General features: G+C 29.4%; 2 protein-coding genes across 9 annotated transcripts in view; both read left to right on the top strand.

The window, feature by feature from the left end:
* Window positions 1–19,891, top strand: part of LOC113560331 (glucose dehydrogenase [FAD, quinone]) — a 41,896-nt gene that overhangs the window by 13,178 nt on the left and 8,827 nt on the right. For 3 of the 8 annotated variants that reach the window (XM_026966128.1, XM_026966133.1, XM_026966130.1), the window contains exons 2-3: window positions 13,262–13,566; window positions 14,400–14,579. In XM_026966128.1, coding sequence (XP_026821929.1) covers window positions 13,330–13,566; window positions 14,400–14,579 — 417 coding nt within the window. In that variant the 5' untranslated portion in view covers window positions 13,262–13,329. Of the gene's footprint in view, window positions 1–12,814; window positions 13,011–13,051; window positions 13,193–13,261; window positions 13,567–14,399; window positions 14,580–19,891 lie in introns of those variants that run through there. The other 5 variants (XM_026966129.1, XM_026966137.1, XM_026966134.1 and 2 more) reach the window with 4 other exon arrangements.
* On the top strand, window positions 5,420–7,423 carry LOC113560330 (IQ and ubiquitin-like domain-containing protein). Its single transcript, XM_026966127.1, has one exon. The coding sequence runs from the start codon at window positions 5,420–5,422 to the stop codon at window positions 7,421–7,423; it is 2,004 nt and encodes a 667-aa protein (XP_026821928.1).

A 19,891-nucleotide genomic window follows, 5' to 3' on the forward strand; every position in this document is an offset into this window, starting at 1 on the left:
CAGAATCTAAAAGTTGAAACAATGTACGATTTAAATCATACGTAACTAGTCGTATAACTAGTCATTAGTTCTTGAATTAAGATCAATGTGTTGATTTTGAACAAAAATAAAAAAATAAAATAATTTTACGAAATTTATCTTTTATTATCGTGTTTGGTTTAATCGTATCTATGTGCCGAGTTGAGATTCGTTTTTCCTCCGTAAATCCGGTTTAAACATTAATAACACGTTTCGAACGTTGTTTAAATATACCTATAATAACCGTGCTAATAATATAATATTGGTAGTTCAATTACTTTTTAAATTACTTTTTCTCGCATATTAATAGCATCAAGTTGGGCGGGACACAGGTAGATAATAATATAATCTATTAATCGGCTAACAGCTTAACGAAAAACCAAAACGAACCGTTTTTGTATTTTAAACGTCCTGCAAAACGATTGTTTGGATCGTGTTATGATGATTTTACAGTTTTTTTACACGTATCATTTGCAGACGAGGCTATAAGCGTTTCGTTTGCGTTCGTCATGACTCGCATGTATCGCATGATATTGTGATCGTGATACAATAGCGATTTATTATCGGCGTAGGTGTATCTTTATGTATATTATACTCAATAGTTATTGAAATACCGTAAATATTAGTCGCAATGTTTTCACCAGCAGTCGATTGTTTTCTTCGACGCATTTTCTATTTTCGCGGGCCGAACACGACCCGATGACGATACCAGATGACAATGTGGTCGACTGCGCGAAAAAAACACACACACAAACAGACGAAACAAAACGGCAATTGTACAACAACCACAATAGGTACGCACTGTTATAATTGTATAATTCACGACAATGTTCAGAGGACATTATTAAGTGTTTTGAAAGGATATCCTCCGAGATATGCTTAGGACGACATTCGAAATTTATTGTTGGCAATAACCAAAAAGATAACATTTGGTAGCTCAGATGTTATTATACTACCATGTAATAATGATAATTCGTGTGCTCAAAATCAATAGATTCAATGTCCAAATATAAATGTATTCAGTGGAGGTAGACTTATACCTATTATAATTGTATACTTTAAAGTTTGAAAAGTCGTTTAAAATGTGTAATCGTATATTCTTTTATTATCAATTATTTACAATGATTGTTAAATTAAAAATTAACCAAATTATTTGACATTAAGTCTTGATAATATCTTTAATATCTTTTTTTGGAAACAAAATACAATGTTCAAAATAAATCAATACTGCGATACTATAAACTATAAAATTATTTATTTTGTTGACAAATATTCAATAATTATTAGTACCATTATACGGACGACAAAACGAACATGAAATAGTACTTTTCCGTTATCGTTAATTCATTTTATTATGAAAATTGAACATAATATTGGTTTTAACCCTATATGAGTTAACACAGTTCTATTTAGATCACTAACAAATACCACATTTGTAAATTGTATTGATATAGAATTGTTTAGTTCTGAATATATAATTCATCAAATAAATGGTTGTTTGTGAGCTTGAGCTATGGAAAATTTAATACATAACCTAATAATATGTAATATTATTTATAAAAAGTGAATTTTCATAATAAATCAATTTAGAACCTTTTTGTTTCCGAGCCACTATATTGTTATAGGTCAAATGTTGCATCCTGTATTTTCTGGCCTGTCAACTCGGACGCTGTAAAAAAACGCAATCGACCTAACAAGCGCGAAACACTATATTATTACACAAAATGTGTTGTCATTTCTGCAAAAGTTTAGCACAATGAACCCAACGTAACAAGAATCATAGATCGCCTCGGCATATAACCTAAATTATATTGTTATAGATCGGACGCCACCCCGCTGTGTAATGTTTGCATTTATCTACCCACAATTACTGACTTGTCGAATATCATTAAAAAAATAACAATAATAATAATAGTAATACCTAATCTACAAGTGATTTTACATTTTTGAACCTTCGTAATCCGTGTGCGAATACCGATAATGAGTTTAATATGAGCTGCGAGAAGTTAAAGACAAATGTACCACTGTTGTCCGAAACAGCCAAAACTGTTTTTTTAAACACAGTTTAACACGTTGTAAAAAAAACAACGACCAATACATTTTTATCGATTTATTATAGGAGTATATGGGCCATTTTTCCTACTGCGTCATAGCGTCCCATCTGAAATACTGTCGTCGCGTGAAGACGTGAAGTCACGGGATTTCAGATCGTTTTAAACTTCGAGTATAATACTACAGATTAACCACACTATTATTATTGCACAATAGGTTTTATTAGGTTAGCGTCCTTTTTTTTCGCAATTAATTTGCTTATTTAACTACAGGTGTCGTTAAAATTACGTTTAACAATACGATTATATAAATTATAATTTAAATTGTTGTAATATTATTCTACACTGTTCTATGGTAGATACTTTGATAGTATTTACTAACACATATATATCCTACATAATCAAAATAAAAGAATTGATTCGTTTCATACTAAAAAAGTTTGTGAAACATATTATACTTAGTTATGTTATGTAACCATGTAGGTATGTACTATTATCAGGTAGTTCGGTATAAATGATATATCAGTATTAGTACTGCACTTAGAGGAGTTGTTCAACACACGTTTATTTTTTAAAAATGCTTATGGATCGCTTTAAAATTACAATACCATAAACAATTAATATATAAACATATAGATAACTTCTTTACTTAAGTTTTTAAGTTAAATTATTAATCAATTAAGTCTAATATTAAAATATCTGACAACACAAATTATACCTGAATTGGCCGAATTTGCTGTCATTCAGAAACAACACACGCGAATGTGACGTCCTAAGTCGTTTGGAATTCGGGGAGGTTTTGCAACATGTAGAACATGTTTGTATGAACAACATGTAATAATATTGTAACTATTAATAATTACTTATTAATATTTAAAAAAAACTATCATGTTATAATAATTATTTACGAAACAGGTTTGCGCGCTTCATTATCCTATTATAATATTTGTACAGGAAACATTTAATCAAAATATAGTGTTTCGAGTTAAAGCTATTCGCACCGGCATTGGTAAATTGAGTCCCAAATGACTTTTTCTCGATTAGTCCCACGAAAAAATAAATCATACATTTTATAATATATTATCAAATACCTAACCTTATTGGAGTTCAAATCAATAATAGGTTTACTTTGTTATCAAATTGTATGAATTGTTAATAGAAAATTAATTTTAATTAATTAATTAATTAAAATTAAATTAACTAATCAATATTAGTTTCGCGTATCGTTCAGTAAATTATATAATTTAGATATAATTAATATAATAATAATGTTAGTATATAATATAATAATGGAAGGTAGTAACTGGATCCAACTTACCTATTAATTTTTTTCGATGGGAATCAATTTACCACTTTCAAAATGTACATAAATTACTGTGGACCCAATTTACCTACCCACGTCTCGTGCCATTCAATAAAGAAAACGTGTGTGTACGCAAAATCTAAATCATCTCGGTGACCGTTATATCGACACGATTCGTGTTTATAATTTTTATTTGTCGTGTACGACTGCCGTGGAGTAGCGTTAATGGACTAGTACGGAAAAGGCTGGAATGTGGATAAATGGACAATGGGCATACAAGAATAAATTTCTCCATTCAGGTGACGGTGGTTTTTATCCGCCACCAAAGGTCTTATACTTCCTAACTGGCATTATGCCCAGTGTACTCGTATTATTATTGTTGTTGTCGTAGTATTGTCTTCTATAAATGGTTACGTCCACTACAATAATACGGATAGGTATAGCACTTGGTGTGCACCGATAAATATTATAAACATAATATGTATATAAAATAATAATACAAATCTACAATACTAATCTTATGAATGTTTATTTGAACGAAACTGTTTGCATTTTATATTATATTTACTCATGTGTAGAGAAGACAATGAAGTATTAGTCTTTCGTTTCCATTATTATTGTATTACTTTTCCCATTGTAATAGAAAATATGTATTATCCAGATAACGCGATGCATATTTTACAGTGTTCTCTTCATGTATTTCCATTATACTTAAAAAATAATTTTTCACTTCACACTGTGCATTAATTTTTTGGCGTGATTTTTTACAAAAAATACAGTACAATATTTTAGGTTTATTTCTTGTTTGACCAAATGCAATATTATTTTTTTTATTGGTTGATATATAGCTCGGCATCGATCGTATATTATACTGCTATAAAGTGGTGTCTATACACGTTTTGCTCATTAAACAGTAATAAAGTATTTTATTATTTATCCTGTAAAAAATTTGTCGATTGCCGTTAAAAATAAAAATAAAATTAAACAAATAAAAAATGTTTTGTATTATAATATTATAACATACGCATATTATACTGTGGCCTGTGGGGCATTAAGGAAACGTGTTCACTGATTAAACATTTTGAGAAGAGACGTCTTGAAATAATTTAATATACTAGCTATACACTTTGCTATACACTTTCATTAAACACGTAATATCATCCATAAAAGTGACTGTAGTTTTTTTAACTTCAACTGGTATTTTCAATATAAATTTAAATTTAAAAACGTGTTTCGCTCTTTCACTTATGCATACTTAAAATATCACGCATTTTTATCTAACCATAATTGTTATCGATATACAGATGCGTATTTACGATTATAGCCTAATTTTTCACCATAAAAAAAACGTAAACCCTAAAAAATCATTTCAGCTTTCCTAAGTTTATGCAATTTCTTTTTTTACTAATTATTAAAAATAATACACAAAAATATAAATATTTTTCCGTATTGAAATGATACAAAATATAGCAATTAATAAACATCAAACAGCAAAATAAATTATACCACAGGATTTATAGATATTTTTAGTTGATACTATATGGTCATATGGATTACTTTTACATATAAATATCTAATATTCAATTTTAATTTAAGTCTTCATTGATTTATTTATCGATACCTTTCACGAAGGTCATCTTAATATTTTTGAAGATATACTTCTCCTGTAGTAACAATTATATGTTCACCTGTTTCTTGCATTAATACCTATAACAAAAAATATACATTTTATAATGTTAATTCATTTATAAATTTAAGTATGCGATTTTGTGTTATTTTTAAATATAATTTTAGTAACAATATTTAAAATCAATAATGGTTTATGCCAACATGAAATTTTTCCTAAAAATATATCATAATTTTGTAAGTATTAAATCCTATAAATATTCAACACAAATTGTTTTTGTTCACTATACATTTTTTATATAAATATCTGCTGGCCTGTAAATATAATATAACAAACATATTTTTTCTTAATTTATTAATATTACCTTTTGTTTAAGTCAGTATATTTTTTAAGTCAATAAAGTGTTTTCGAGTTTGAATAATGACAGAAATTACTAATTCAAAGCATGTCAACATTGACAGAGACTCCAATATTTACTCAGATTTGAGTATTCCTGCAAATCAATATGCCTCTATTCCTGTTCAAGTAACACTACCAAACAATAATATTTTGTCAACTAATTTTGCTTTATCAGATACAATTTTGGAAGTTAAACGTTTCATTTTACCAGCCTTACAACCAAAAATAGAAAATATACAACAAATAAAATGTGTTATGTACGAGGAAGATAAAGTATTTGAAACAGATGACTACACAGTACTAAAACAAAAATGGAAAAATTGTCCCATTCAAATATCAGTAAGTATCGAACATCATGAAAACATTGAAAAGATACCCAATGAGTCCAATACTTCAGCACAGCCTTTAATACATCCAAAGTATGGAAATATACTCGACACTAATGCCACAGTGCCAAAATATATAATAGGATATAAAAATAAAAATACCGGTAAGCTATACAGAAACACAACCGTACAAACAGTATTTGAAAATATTGAATTTGATAGCCAGTACTTCGAGAATAAAATGTCAATGGCAATTCAAACAATTCAAACTAACGATGCAACTACTGAATCTATGGTTGAGTTTTGTACTCAAACTGAATCAATGGATGTACTTCGATCATTAAGTGTAATGAAAGAAATAAGTATTACAAACAAAATAAAAGACAGAATAAAAGACCTCGATAAATATGCACGCATAATACAAAAATCTGTACGATTGTGGATAACAAGAAAGAAATTTGAGCACATGTTGGAATACTATTACTACAAAAAGCAATTAATGTGTGATGAAGAGAAAAACTTAAAAAATATTATTAAGTCTGAAAAGTTACTAAATAAATTAAATCTACAGTATCCAACTAAGACTAACGATTTTGAAGCTCTTTATTCTATAGTTCATGAGCATTTTATAAAAATCAAAAGTTCTTTAAACAATAAATCACCAAAATGTGCAATAAATGAAAATAAAGAACACTTAAAAAAAAAATTGGAATGTTATAATGAAATAAACAAACATAGGAATCAAGTTAAAGAAATAGTAAAAGATAAAAAAATATTTCAACAACTAAATAAAATATCTAAGCCAATCATCATAACAAGAAGCACTGGAGAAACAATTTCCATCGAAACTCCAGAAACGGATCATGCCAAACAATTGATGAAACTTTACAAAGATCTAAAGAGAAATGATTTGAGTAAAGACGAAAGAACTAAATTGCTTTTAAGCTTGCGAGAAACTTTAGAGCTGTTTAAAGAAATTGATTTAACTAAACCAGTTATAGATTTGTTAAATAGAGAGTTGACTATGATAAATATTATTCAAGTAAAAGACGATAAATTAACAATTTTAAGGAAACGTATTGAAATATCTATGCAATCGATACTAAAAAAACCAGAAATAAATCCAGCGATCACATCAAAAATATTAAAACCTGTAAACTACATAAAATGTCATAGTTGTTGTAAGTTAAAACCTTTGAATAGATTTGTGATGAAATTAAATTTAACAAAACCAAAAAAATGTAAAGATTGCAATAATTTGTACAGACTTACAATAGCGCCAAAAAATTTAACACCTCATGAAAACATATTGAAAAATATTAAAGCAACTGAGGCACAACTATGCTCAAAGACTTGTTTAGTGTCTCTATTAAATGCAGAAGATATATATTACCTAGTTACAAACATATGGAAAGGAAAATCAGCTATTAGTGACTGCAATGACATAATACAACTGAGATTAGTGAGGTGGAATAAAGAACTAGAATGGTCCCCTTCAAACACAATATTATTGAGTATTGAAGAGGCTAATTCTCATTCCAAGATTTCCAATCTATCTAAAATGTATTCATCAACACTAATTGATAGTATACATTTTAAACACATGGTTGCGAAAAAACATTACAAAGGCCTAATAAAAAAAGCAGATGAACGTGATCGTATTATAAAGATACGTAACCACAATATCAGAAACAATTAAATAAAAATGTGCACACATCTTTCTATAGAAGTATAATAAAATAACAATTTATACATTATCATTTATTATGTTTATCAATTATTTGACAAAACTATATTATAATAATAAAAATGCATTACATTTTCCTTTAGAAACCACTTTTTAATTTAGGTAGTTTGACAAAAACTAACAAATAATCACTAATATTATTATTGAATAATTTGAATACGTAAGTCTAGAGGAAAGTACATTTGAATATTGGTTACTGTGTGATCTTTAGGTAGTTTGCCTAGATTTGGCTTCAAAAATAGAACAGTTAATGTTTTATAATTGTCATAGGCGTGCCCGTAAAAAATTCGGCAAATGGCTATTTGGGCGTACTGTTCGTATATGAATATAAGTGCTATTCAATAAACTATGATAATATAATATTATTATTATTATTCCACTCCCCAACGTTAAGTGCACGTTAAAAGAATATAATTAAATTAAATAATTTTCCGAAAAATGGAATGATATTATTTATTACTATAGAAAAAAACATACCTATGCACGACTCGTGATCTATTGAACTTGATTCGCTAGTTGAAATACCAAACGGTATTTACCAAGACGGCTTGTGTAGTGTGTGTGAAATAATCCGTTGGCAATCGAAAAGACTATTATTATGACGCGGGTCGATGGGTAACATCAAACGCGGCCAATTGGTCACGGTACACGAGTCGCTGTGTGTACAAGGGCTTCGTGCAAGAAGTCGCCATAGACCATCATCGTCGTAGTAGTCATCATCATCGTCGTCATCATAATCATCATCGTCGTCATCATAAAACGCATTTCACCGAACAATGGTATAGAACGGTTTCCCACGAAGTCGCGACGCGCCGGGAAGTTAAAAAGACGTTCACGAAGCGCCGTGTTCGTGTCCGCACGCGTCCATCACGTATATTATAAATTAAACCGTACACGGCCAGAAGACCGGTACAACCCCAATAATATCGCATTCTGTTTACGAAATGGGTTTTCATTGTCAGCGACGAAGAAATTAAACCGGACGATGGCATAATTCGCCGGTCATCGTCGGGGTCGCGTAAACCAGACGGTCTGTATATTATAAAAAATAGTAGACCGATTATATTATTGGTAAACACTCATTATCTCCCCGAAGAAGTGTTTAAGTTGTTCAATAATAGTTATTTTTTACACAATTTTAATTTATTATATTCTAACCAACATGCTTGAAAAAATTACTCTTACTACTTTATTTCTTTGTTATTGTTTTTTTTATTTTTTGAGCGACAGCACACATTTTTATTTTCATATTCCAAAGCAAAATATATTCTTTCTGAGAGTTTCAATATAATATAAAAATCGAATTTAAAATAAATTTCAATCAGACTTAAAATATTGACCGAATTCGTTAAAATCATGAAAATTTGTAATTGTTCACGTTTTCAATAGCTAAGGATTGAAATGTAATAAAAAGTATATCATAAGAGGCTATTTTTTCGCTATTAAATATTATTATTATTACACAAAATGGTTTTCAAAATAATTTTAAATATTAATATTTTAATAATATATTTAGATTAATTTTAAACTAATTGTAAATTAGTACAAAATGCTAATAAAAGATACACCCAATTTGTACGAAAACAGTCTCAATCACCTTATGCAGGGCCTCTGTAGTATAACTTATTAAGTCAGGAACAAAAACAAACACATACGTTTAGACGACAAATCTAATGCGATGGTGTTGCGCGGTTCGGGGCGTTGAGGTCACCATGCCCGACGGTCCGGGGAGACCTATTCGACCAGTTCTGATGTTCATTCTCCGAGACACTACTTATTATACACTGTTTAGTTTATTGTTTTTGCGTGTAATTTTTTTTTTGTACAGAGCTTCTGAAAAGGTGTAACACAAATTCGTATGCTACAGTCGACTCAAAATCACTGAAGCTATAATATTGAGTTGTAGTTTAATGTCAGCTGCCATTTCAATACATAAAGATATTCGATATATTATATAGATAACTACGGCCGAGCACCGTCTAGGTCGATTGTATTAATCTGTCTAATAAATAAATAATAATCAAAATCGCGTGTCGATCGTAATAAAAAAACGTGCGAACAGTTCGTGACCGTTTATCATTATTATACAGCTGTTTTCTTAATCAGAATATTTTAGGTTTAAAAAAAAAATCAATATAGTCATATTATAATATACACGTGTGCGATATAATATATGTACTTAAGAATTCAGTGACGGAATCGTGACGACAAGAATTGTATCAACTTATGCGATCGCACTCTCATTAAACGCAAAGCTATCACGTTAAACGATGTCCTAATACTTAACATTGTAGAGACGTGGCATACGCATAAATTAATATTACCGGCGAATGAGTTTACATTAATTATCAATATAATACAATGATTTTTTAAAACAATCATCTCCACTTAAAAATGTGTTTTTTTTACATTTCAAAGCTTAGACGGGCACGAATACATAGTTTTAAGGGTTGCTGATGAGCGATGACATGGTTATTTACCCATAGCTGTTGGTGATCACTCCATCGTTGTCGTTCGCATCTGATAGATTACACATCAACAATAGTTGGTCGACTGTACGATGCTGAGAGCGTCAAGGACGACAATTTCTGATAACTTCCAGACTTCACAGTCACAAACAGAAAATTTGTGCCATTAAATTACTATTACTGATGACGAGCGGTTTTGAGCAAGTTGTGGCGAAAACACGCCAAATCGATCAATGTAAAGAATGAGTTACAATACATACAATTTGTATATTATTTTATAGCTCTTAAAAATTGGACTTATTTTGGGGTGTCTATAAAATAATAATTAGATTTTAACAACGTCTATGGATCACTGTTGTTCAATTTTAATCGTCTCGATAGTTTTGTATAGTCTATACTGAGAAAAAAAATGTATAAAAACCTTATATAGTCGTTATTTAAAATATATATACACGATAAGTCTGTACGAATATATTATGTACACGCCTTATGAACTGTATTCTTAAATTCAAGTTCTATAAAACTCTCGACAACTTGACTGAAGAATCAGTATTGGAATTCAGTCTCGATTGGTCAGTAATAAAATCATGACTATAATGTGATTGTGTTATTGCATATATAAAATCACTGACGAGTTTGCGAGAAACTTTAAAAAATAAACGATGAGTTCTATATGTAGATAAATTCTATAATAATGAGATTTATGCAGATTATTTTTATTCTAATAACCAATATATTTCTTAAAAGCACTTATTTTAACATTTTTTGTCATTATATTTGCGAACTTAATATGAAATTTGATACGTGTATGATTAAAACAAAAAAAAAATGCAATCAAAAGACTTATTAAAGTAGTTATCAGTATAATATTATGTATTTAGATATACATAAATGATGCAATTTTTTTAAATACTTAGAAATTCTAAAAATCAGAATTTGAATAAATAGTGGATCATTCTATTTATCTATCGTTCGTGAAATATTGTTATGTATGAAATATTGTTATACAATATTAATAATAATAATATACGGTTACAGTCAAGCGAAAAGGTTTTGCCGACCAGAACGACTGAAGTTTGTGTTTCGCTCCGGAAACAGCAGTCGCTAGAGCCGAATAAATAATAATAATATTATTGCGATTTCCTATATCATACGGTTAGTAGACATATTATATATGCGTTGTTTGCATAATACTTTGGAATGTATAATATTATTATATTGTATCATCGTACAAGACGCATCTGTACGTTCAAACGCCCTTCTAGGGAAAGTGTACATGTAGATACGAATGCGAATACTATGAAAAGGCTGCTTTTGCCAGTTACTATACTAAGTTTATAAAAACGATTTTTCAAGAGAATAACTTTCAACAGTAATGTATACATGATGATTCAATCAGGCATGCTGGCAGCCATTTTTTCGTTAAATGATTAATTTATTTTAATTCTGATTTTTTTATTATAAATTTCATATTTCCACATAATTTATATTTATTTAATGAAATATGTTCTGCAGTAAAACAATTTTTTTATTTTCAAATAAAAACAGACATTTTTACCGTAAATTATTACGTATGTAGATCATTTTACTAAGAATTATTTTAATATTTATAATTTTATAGATCAAAATTCTAACCAGTATTTCCTGAGTTAGGACACTAAAGGTAGTTATATGCAACATGATAATAGGCTTAAAATATAACTGGGTTATGATGATTTTAAAACTACCTCTTATAGTTAAACTTAGGTAGGTGTAATAACATTTTATAACTTATAAATCTATACGAGTATAATAATTACTAAAATAAATAATTATATTATGTAAATTCGTTCAACTTAACCGTAATAACTTACCCGCGCGTTCATTAGAATTTAAATTTAAATGCATTAACATTTTTACATAATAATGTGCTATACAATTTACAAGAGAAAATAAATATTAATTTGTATCATTAGAGGATACTTCTTTAAAAATATAGAATTTGAAAATGGTCTTTAAGTAATATTTAAAATTTTCTGAAATCGAATAAACTAATGAATGGGTATTTTTTTTCACATTTTCAACATTTCGAGTAGTACATTCACTATTTAAAATTCCATACGCAATACATAATATACTTATGTTATAATATTTCCTATGCGGTGGATGAATACTATGTGTGGTATAATAATATCATCATGACTACATGCTTTCACGTGGTTTTTCGGTGATCTTGTGGTTCGTTTGCAGCTGATCACGTGCGCATTTGCAACGCGATTAGAATCAATAATAATTTTTAGAAGGGTTTTCACCGATTGAGTCATAATTTTAATATTAGCACTCGCGAATCTTGTTCATAACCTTGACCGGACCGGAAAAAAGACGATAATAACAATGATAATAAATAATATATTGCAGGTAGGTACATAACAGTATTTAATACATCGCGCGCATCTATATTTATTGTGCCAAACATACATCACGTACGAGTTATTTGAAACTATTAATTTAAAAACGAAAAAACAGTAATTACGCACTACGGGCTATACCATTGTATACACTCTGCGGTATCGGTATACGTTATAAAGACTTGACACGTGACGATAGATAAATAATATTTATTTATGGATATGAAAAAAACAAATGTTTCGATAAACATCGTGCGATGACCGCATCCGTCGTGCTGTATCTCGTACCTTAACACTATCGAGTATACCGCACGACTGCAAACATCATAATATTGTTGTTGGGTTTTTTTGCCGACGAACTCGAAAAGGAAAAACCAAATTTCATGACACCTATTTTATGACGGCGATATAATAAGGATAGCAGCGACGTTATAAAAGCCAAAGATCCGCTAAAAGTTATTTAGTCGACCGTGTAAAATCAGCGTGTTCCCGAGTGTTATTCTATATTTGTACTATCGCATTACATAAACTACCTATTATTATTAAAGTATACGATATTCGGGGACTCGCGCCCACGCAGTTTATTGTCTATGCATAGTGGTGGCCAGACACAATTATATTATTACATACGCGTCTGTATCTCGTCTTTTTTCGTCCAAGCCCTAGCGATCGTTCTCTTTATAGGTATTTTATTCTAAGAGCTAATAGCAAATGTGCGAGCTGTAATATTTATCTCTAGAATACAATTTAGAAACGGTTTTATTAACAATATTAGCGCTGTTAATACAATTAATTCAAATTCGTGTTCCGAAGTCGACAGTTTCGGGGACACGACCTTTTTAAATAATTTAAATGCGGTTGAAATTGTAACTAACACACGAACATGCAATCACGCTTAACAAAACGCTAACCCTTATTCGACCTTTTGTTTTTAGGCGTAAATACGATATATAAGTAATTCAATATATAACGACTTTGGCAGCCCACGAACACGTCATCCAAGATGAGCAGCGGTTGCAACTGTCCGGTGACCCAACCGGGACCGACGTTGGCCAGCACGTGCGGCGGGTCGGCGTTCATGTTGTTCATGGGCCTATTGGAGGTGTTCATCAGATCACAGTGTGACATCGAAGACCCGTGCGGCCGGCCGTTGAACAGAGCGTTGCCGGACAATGAGTACGACTTCATCGTCGTGGGCGGCGGAACGGCTGGCAGCGTGATGGCCAGCAGACTCAGCGAGGTGATCATTAAACTTTGTGCAATATGTTGTAAAAACGATACGATAACCTTCAGGGACGACGGGTCTAACTTCGACTATCTCGAACTTTTCGTACTTGAACACAAAATTGATTTTTTTTATTCAAAATGTGTTTGAAAAGTTTAAATCGCACGATAAGTCGATTTTTTCATAAACTATGAACTACGATCAAATTACAAGAGAAGGGAAAACGCATCCATTGATAGAACCTAAAACGTTCAACCGAGTTTCAATTTTAAAATAAATAATAAACGATATATTATATTATTAATCTTTGCTTAATGAAAGTAAATAACTATAATTATAATCATTATAGCGTATTGTAAATAAACAAATCTATAAATCTACTGACACACGTGGACATAGTGTATATAATTTTAATTGAATAATTCAAAATTTCTAAAGTTTGAGAGTTCAAGGACGTCACATCTCTTATTATTGATGACTTATCATTGTTGTAGAATCGTAAACACGCCATGTGATTTTATTTGTATAATTACAAATACAAATATATTAAATACTTTATTTTTAAAATGGCTAAATTGGTCGGCCTGTTATTAAGTTCGAAAATTGAAATGTACACCGCAGTTCAGTATTTAAATACCATTCTCATGATCAGAATTTGTGACTAATGTCGTCTTTGAAGTGGATTTAAAGAAAATCTGTTGATAGGCGCCTTTTACTGTAAGAAATCTCAGTCGTTTTTTCATAGTACGGAAACTACGCTCCGTTAACTACCGTTTTTGAAATATTTTTAAGCACAATTATATATTTTTCAAGATTTTAAAGTATATATTTTTTTATGACTTCTTTAGGTACCACAGTGGAAAGTTCTGTTGATTGAAGCGGGTGGTGATGAACCAACCGGCACACAAGTTCCGTCAATGTTTCTTAATTTTTTGGGTTCGTCAATCGATTGGAGTTATAATACAGAACCTGAAGAAATGGCATGTTTAAGTAGTCCGGAGAGAAGATGCAACTGGCCTAGAGGAAAGGTAACGTACAAATGAGTTTATATTGCTGTGTTGTTACAAATTTATTTTGTCGAACACGAAAGTTCCGAGATTTAATAATCATGAAAAATAATTGCTAGGTTGGCGTATTTTTAAAGGCGTGAAATTAACGCGAAGAGCGCATCTTTCTTTTTGAAAATTAATTAGTAACGTAGGTATACTCTGCAGTAGTCTAACGGTATTACATAAGACAAATCGTAATTTATAATATGTTTTTAACGAGGGATAGTTTCCAAATCGGAGCTGACCCGTGACGAAAATCAAGATCAACAGTATAGTTTTCTACTTAACAAACGATCGCGTAATCGAACTATTATATTATCTTATAACTAAATATAAAAATATAATATAATAACCTTCTTAATTAAAGAACAAATTATTACCACACTTATATACATGATTGTGGGTTGAATTAAACTCGGTATATCTGAAATTATTATGCCCGATAGTTTCCTGATAATATATCGTAATAAAACCAGAAAATTACTGAAACATGCGGATGAATGAAATACGCATAATTTCTCATAGTAATTACAGTAAACGCATGTAACATTATAATAATATATAGGTTAACTAAATAAATTACAGTTTAGATAGATGGCTATTAATAATATACACATTTTTAATCGTCTAATATTATAATAGTATCGATAATGTACGTTTACTCGGCGGGGTAGTCGGCGAATCTGTGTTAATAATATTATAATATGCAATGTAAACCACGTATAACAAACCAAAAATGGATTAATTAACTGTTTATTAAAAATATATTTAACAAATAGTTAATTTTTTAAACATATGGATGTCATCAAAATAGTAAAAAACTTTTAAAATCACTATAAAAATACTAAAGTATACCTACTATTATTTATGTGATTAACTTAAACTGTGTTAGAAAATATTTCTAAAATTTTTAATGATTTTTGATAAAACAAATTTTTACCTTTAAAATAATTACATTGTATAAATAGATTAATACAATACGTTTTATTGTTTTCTGATCGTTTGTAATAATAATAATAATAATAAAAAATAATGATAATAATGTGAAATAATTCTTACTTATAGTACTTTTTTTTTACCTTTTAAAAACCAGAAACGGGTGGGTACTGCCACTTGGTCCCGTATCGTTTATTAACTTTTAAAAGTTTTATATATAGATGAGGGCCTTAGGTACCCATTAGATATAATTAAAATGTTTATAAAATATTTTTTGATGCTTAAGTCAGTTGGTTATTGTTGTTGTCTTGTTGAGTTATTCCTGATACATATTGCTTTTGACGATGTACATTAATTAATCTTATAAAGCCTTCAGTTTACAATAGCTACAGTATACCGAGTATAGTTGTATTGGTGGTGAATAAACTAATATTGTAATGTTTATTACTTAATGTGTACAAGACAAAACTATTGAGTTTACTGAAAACAAAATTTATTTGTGTGTTATAAGATAATTTTTTACTAATGACTTGTTGACGTATTAAAAGTACTGAGTTTTTAATTTATAGACATTAATTAATTTATTTCATGTTTCCAAGACACTATAAAAAAAGGTTGTAAGCATAATATTTTAAAGTGAAAAATATTGAAATGTAAATAAAAAGTGGTTACACGAAGGTCACGATAATATAATATTTATTTACATTTACAGAACGTATTTTTATAAAAATAGAAACAACTTTAATGTAATTAAAATACTATTTTTTTCATTTTAATACAATATTATAGTATTATACCATTAATAAAGTCGTCTAAAGGAAACAGATATTCGTGAAAGTGTCGCAATTACGAGTACTCCAAAGTCCTTGACTTTTCATTTATTTTTTTTTTCATAAATAATATATAATAAATATATTACTTTTTTAATGAATTAATGGACGGATATTATATCTTTAACCTTCATAGAATCGTAATATATTTTTAGTATTCCGTCCATAGAATTCTGAGATTTTCCTATACGACTTATTTATGTTCGATGAGATTGGAGTCACGACGTCAGCTATTGGTTTTTATTCAAACATATTCAGGTCAGGTCATTTTACAGTATCCAATGAGATTTTCGAGCTATAGGATCATTGGGCCATAAACCGGCCGAGGTTATGCGGTTTTCTACGGAATCGTGTTTGCAAGTATAATTTTTATCAAACTACTGCGACATTTGGTTTCGTGACGAAAAAAAATTGAATAGAAACCGTATACACGTAAAATTTGAGCGATACATCGTACACAATTCGATCGTCTATTTTTTCGTTAAGATTTTCCGTCTAAAATAACCGACAAAGAATCCGTGAGTCGTATAAGCTTTGTCGGTTTGTTAAAAGTCTTGAAAACACATCTAGAACATTGTTATAGACAATCTTTACCTACCCGTGGACTGCGGAGTATCCAATGATTATAATGATTTCCTATCCAAAACATTATAATATTACTTGCTTAATATTAATATTTAAAATAAAAATAGAATTTATTAATTCACACTGTTATATGGTAATTGAAATAGATTTATAATAAATGCGTACTTACGTATATTATATTTATAAATCATATTATAATATAACTATTGTTGTGCGCATTAAAATACGTTTGTTATAATATCGATACTAGATAGCACAAAATATTTCATGTTTAAAGTTCAATTGGTTTTGAATCACTCAAAAGCGTCGTTTTAAATATTAGTAGATAGTAGTAATTACCGATATGAGTTTTTTTTTTTGTTATTAAATATGATGTCTATGGCTTTATCAGCCGTAAAACATAAATGGAAATGATAATTTTATTGTTCTATAGAAGATAATAATTATGAAAAACCGTGATTAAACATTAAAACACAATTTATTAAGTTCGATAATTAACAGTGTTTCTACAACGGACCAAAACAATTCGATACGTTTGTTTGATACGGAACGTTTCATTATCTTGAAAAATAAATTAAACGGAAAATTGATTACTTTTAAAGTCCAAAACTTCATACATTTAGATATTGTGATAATAGTTATAATACCAACGGTTCTACGATGGTGCACAGTATTGTATAAATATATTGCTATTTACTTTCCAAATTTATTCATCATTCATTTTCTATTATGAAAAAAAAAAAAATACTTTCAAACTAATGTTGCTATTTACTATTTAAACTTATAAATTATAATATTATAACATTGATGTATACGCTTTTGTAAATATATAAATATAAAAATATTAATGTGTAAATATTAGTATACATAATGAATTATTATTCAATGCCTTACGACTTTAAGATTCTAAACACTTTCATAGTATTAAAATTAATTAATATTTCACATTTACGGGAATAATTGAATCTGCATATTGCAAAACAAAATGTGGTTTATTATATAAACATATAAAAATAAAAAATATTAACGATTTAAATAGGTACGTGACTGCATTTTCAATAAGTTTCGTCAAAAAACACGAAAGCATCGCTTGAAATATTTCTCAATAATTATCGGCGCCCTATATGTATATAAATTACACCTATTATCGATCATGAAATATATCATGCACCGATGACGAAACATTTGGGGGCTTCCGATACTCGTGATCTTTGATGCGTCTTTCGCTGTTTGTATATAATCAATTTACGTCGATACGATTCAGCCAGGCGAAACAATGTTCTGCGTTTTTTTGTTTTATTTTGTCTAAGTACAATTGTACGGATTTTAAGCGACATTCATGGTCGGATTAAAACGTGAAAACATTATTCTACGAAATTGTTAAAAATTCGTTAACCTAAATAGTAAATATAAATGTATATATATATTATATGTATATAAACTTAGTTCCTTGTTTGATATTATCCAAGTCGATTAAACCGCACGCGCCGTGAAGTTATAATATTGCGTAAGACGTATAAATAGAATAAAACATTGCTGTATTGTGCACGACGATCGTTAACTTTAAACATCTAATGTTGATAATTGTTAATTGTTGTAATTAAATTATCATAATTTTGTCGAAACTCTGTGCGTATGTATGTTATTGTTGTATATTATTATACGCCGAAAATCCAAAAAAGGACCCGACCATGTCCCTTTGAATACCTTTTTATTATCAATATTAATAAATTTAAGATGTCGTTTTGTAAGATTTGCTTCAGAAATACGATAAAATATTATTGAGTAAGTTATTCGGGAATTCAAAAATCCTTGACCCTTGTGTTAGTATTTTTTAGTGGTCCTTATATTTTTGGTGGGCTAACTTTATCTGCCAATGAAGTCTGCGCAAGTCATCTATTGATATCGATGATAATTTAAATATTAATCGATACATACCTAATTATAACAATGAATAACAACTTTGTGTGTTCATTTGAGAATTTCATCGAACCAAATCGAATGTCTATGAATCTGTACTAAATAAAAAGCTTAAAAAGTTTTTTATTCAAAAACGTCTTATGGTATATACTATATATTAATATAATCTTAGGGAATCATACAAACAATATAATAATTTACTAGATAGTAGATACCTATATATTCGTACATTGTAGTATTTCTATGGAAAAATGCAAGGGAAATTAAATCGTGTACCTATTACTGTTAGGTGTTGATAAAAAATAAATCTTATTTCTAGTTTCAAGCCTAGTACTTGGTCGTAAAATCCAATTTACAAAATTACAATATCCAACGCGATAAAAATCGTTAAAGAAATAAATCATTACCTCATAACATGATTATTATTAAAACGTCCGAATAGATTATAGATGTAGACCATACTCGGCGGGTACAATAAAGCGCTTTGTTGCGAAGGTACCTTCACCATTAAAGTAGATAAATATCTATTAGCTTAACCGTAGAAAAAATAATAATAATAATTTGTAACGCGTTTTTTTTTCTCTCATTACAATACGCACACTACATTTTCCATTCGTGTATCATTCGTCTTCCGTTTCGCCCACACGCTTACCGCCGCCGCCGCCGCGCCGTCTTGAAAATAATGTTTATGATGATAAATAATAATACTTACCATGTTATAATATCGTCTATAATACGTACAAGGAACGCGCTGTAAATAATATAATGTAAAATATACAATTTAAATTTTCACCGTATGCATTTCATCCAGTAACAACGACAACAAAAACAATAATAATGTTTTACATAATGTGTCTCCGTGTTAGAGTGTTAAACAAAATACCGTCACGAATCCATTATAATATTATATTTTATTCCGGTTTTAATTTCTTCTTATTCATCACGGACTCTCGGCTTTTCACGTGGCTTCGGAACCCTCAATGGTATGTACAGGGCGTAACAGGACTATTTAATAAATAT

Source organism: Rhopalosiphum maidis, chromosome 1 (assembly GCF_003676215.2).
Source record: "Rhopalosiphum maidis isolate BTI-1 chromosome 1, ASM367621v3, whole genome shotgun sequence".
In the NCBI taxonomy this organism is placed as follows: Eukaryota; Metazoa; Arthropoda; class Insecta; order Hemiptera; family Aphididae; genus Rhopalosiphum; species Rhopalosiphum maidis.

Excerpts from the sequence above, each read along its gene's own strand:
- LOC113560330 (XM_026966127.1), top strand. The coding sequence starts at position 5,420 with ATGACAGAAATTACTAATTCAAAGCATGTCAACATTGACAGAGACTCC.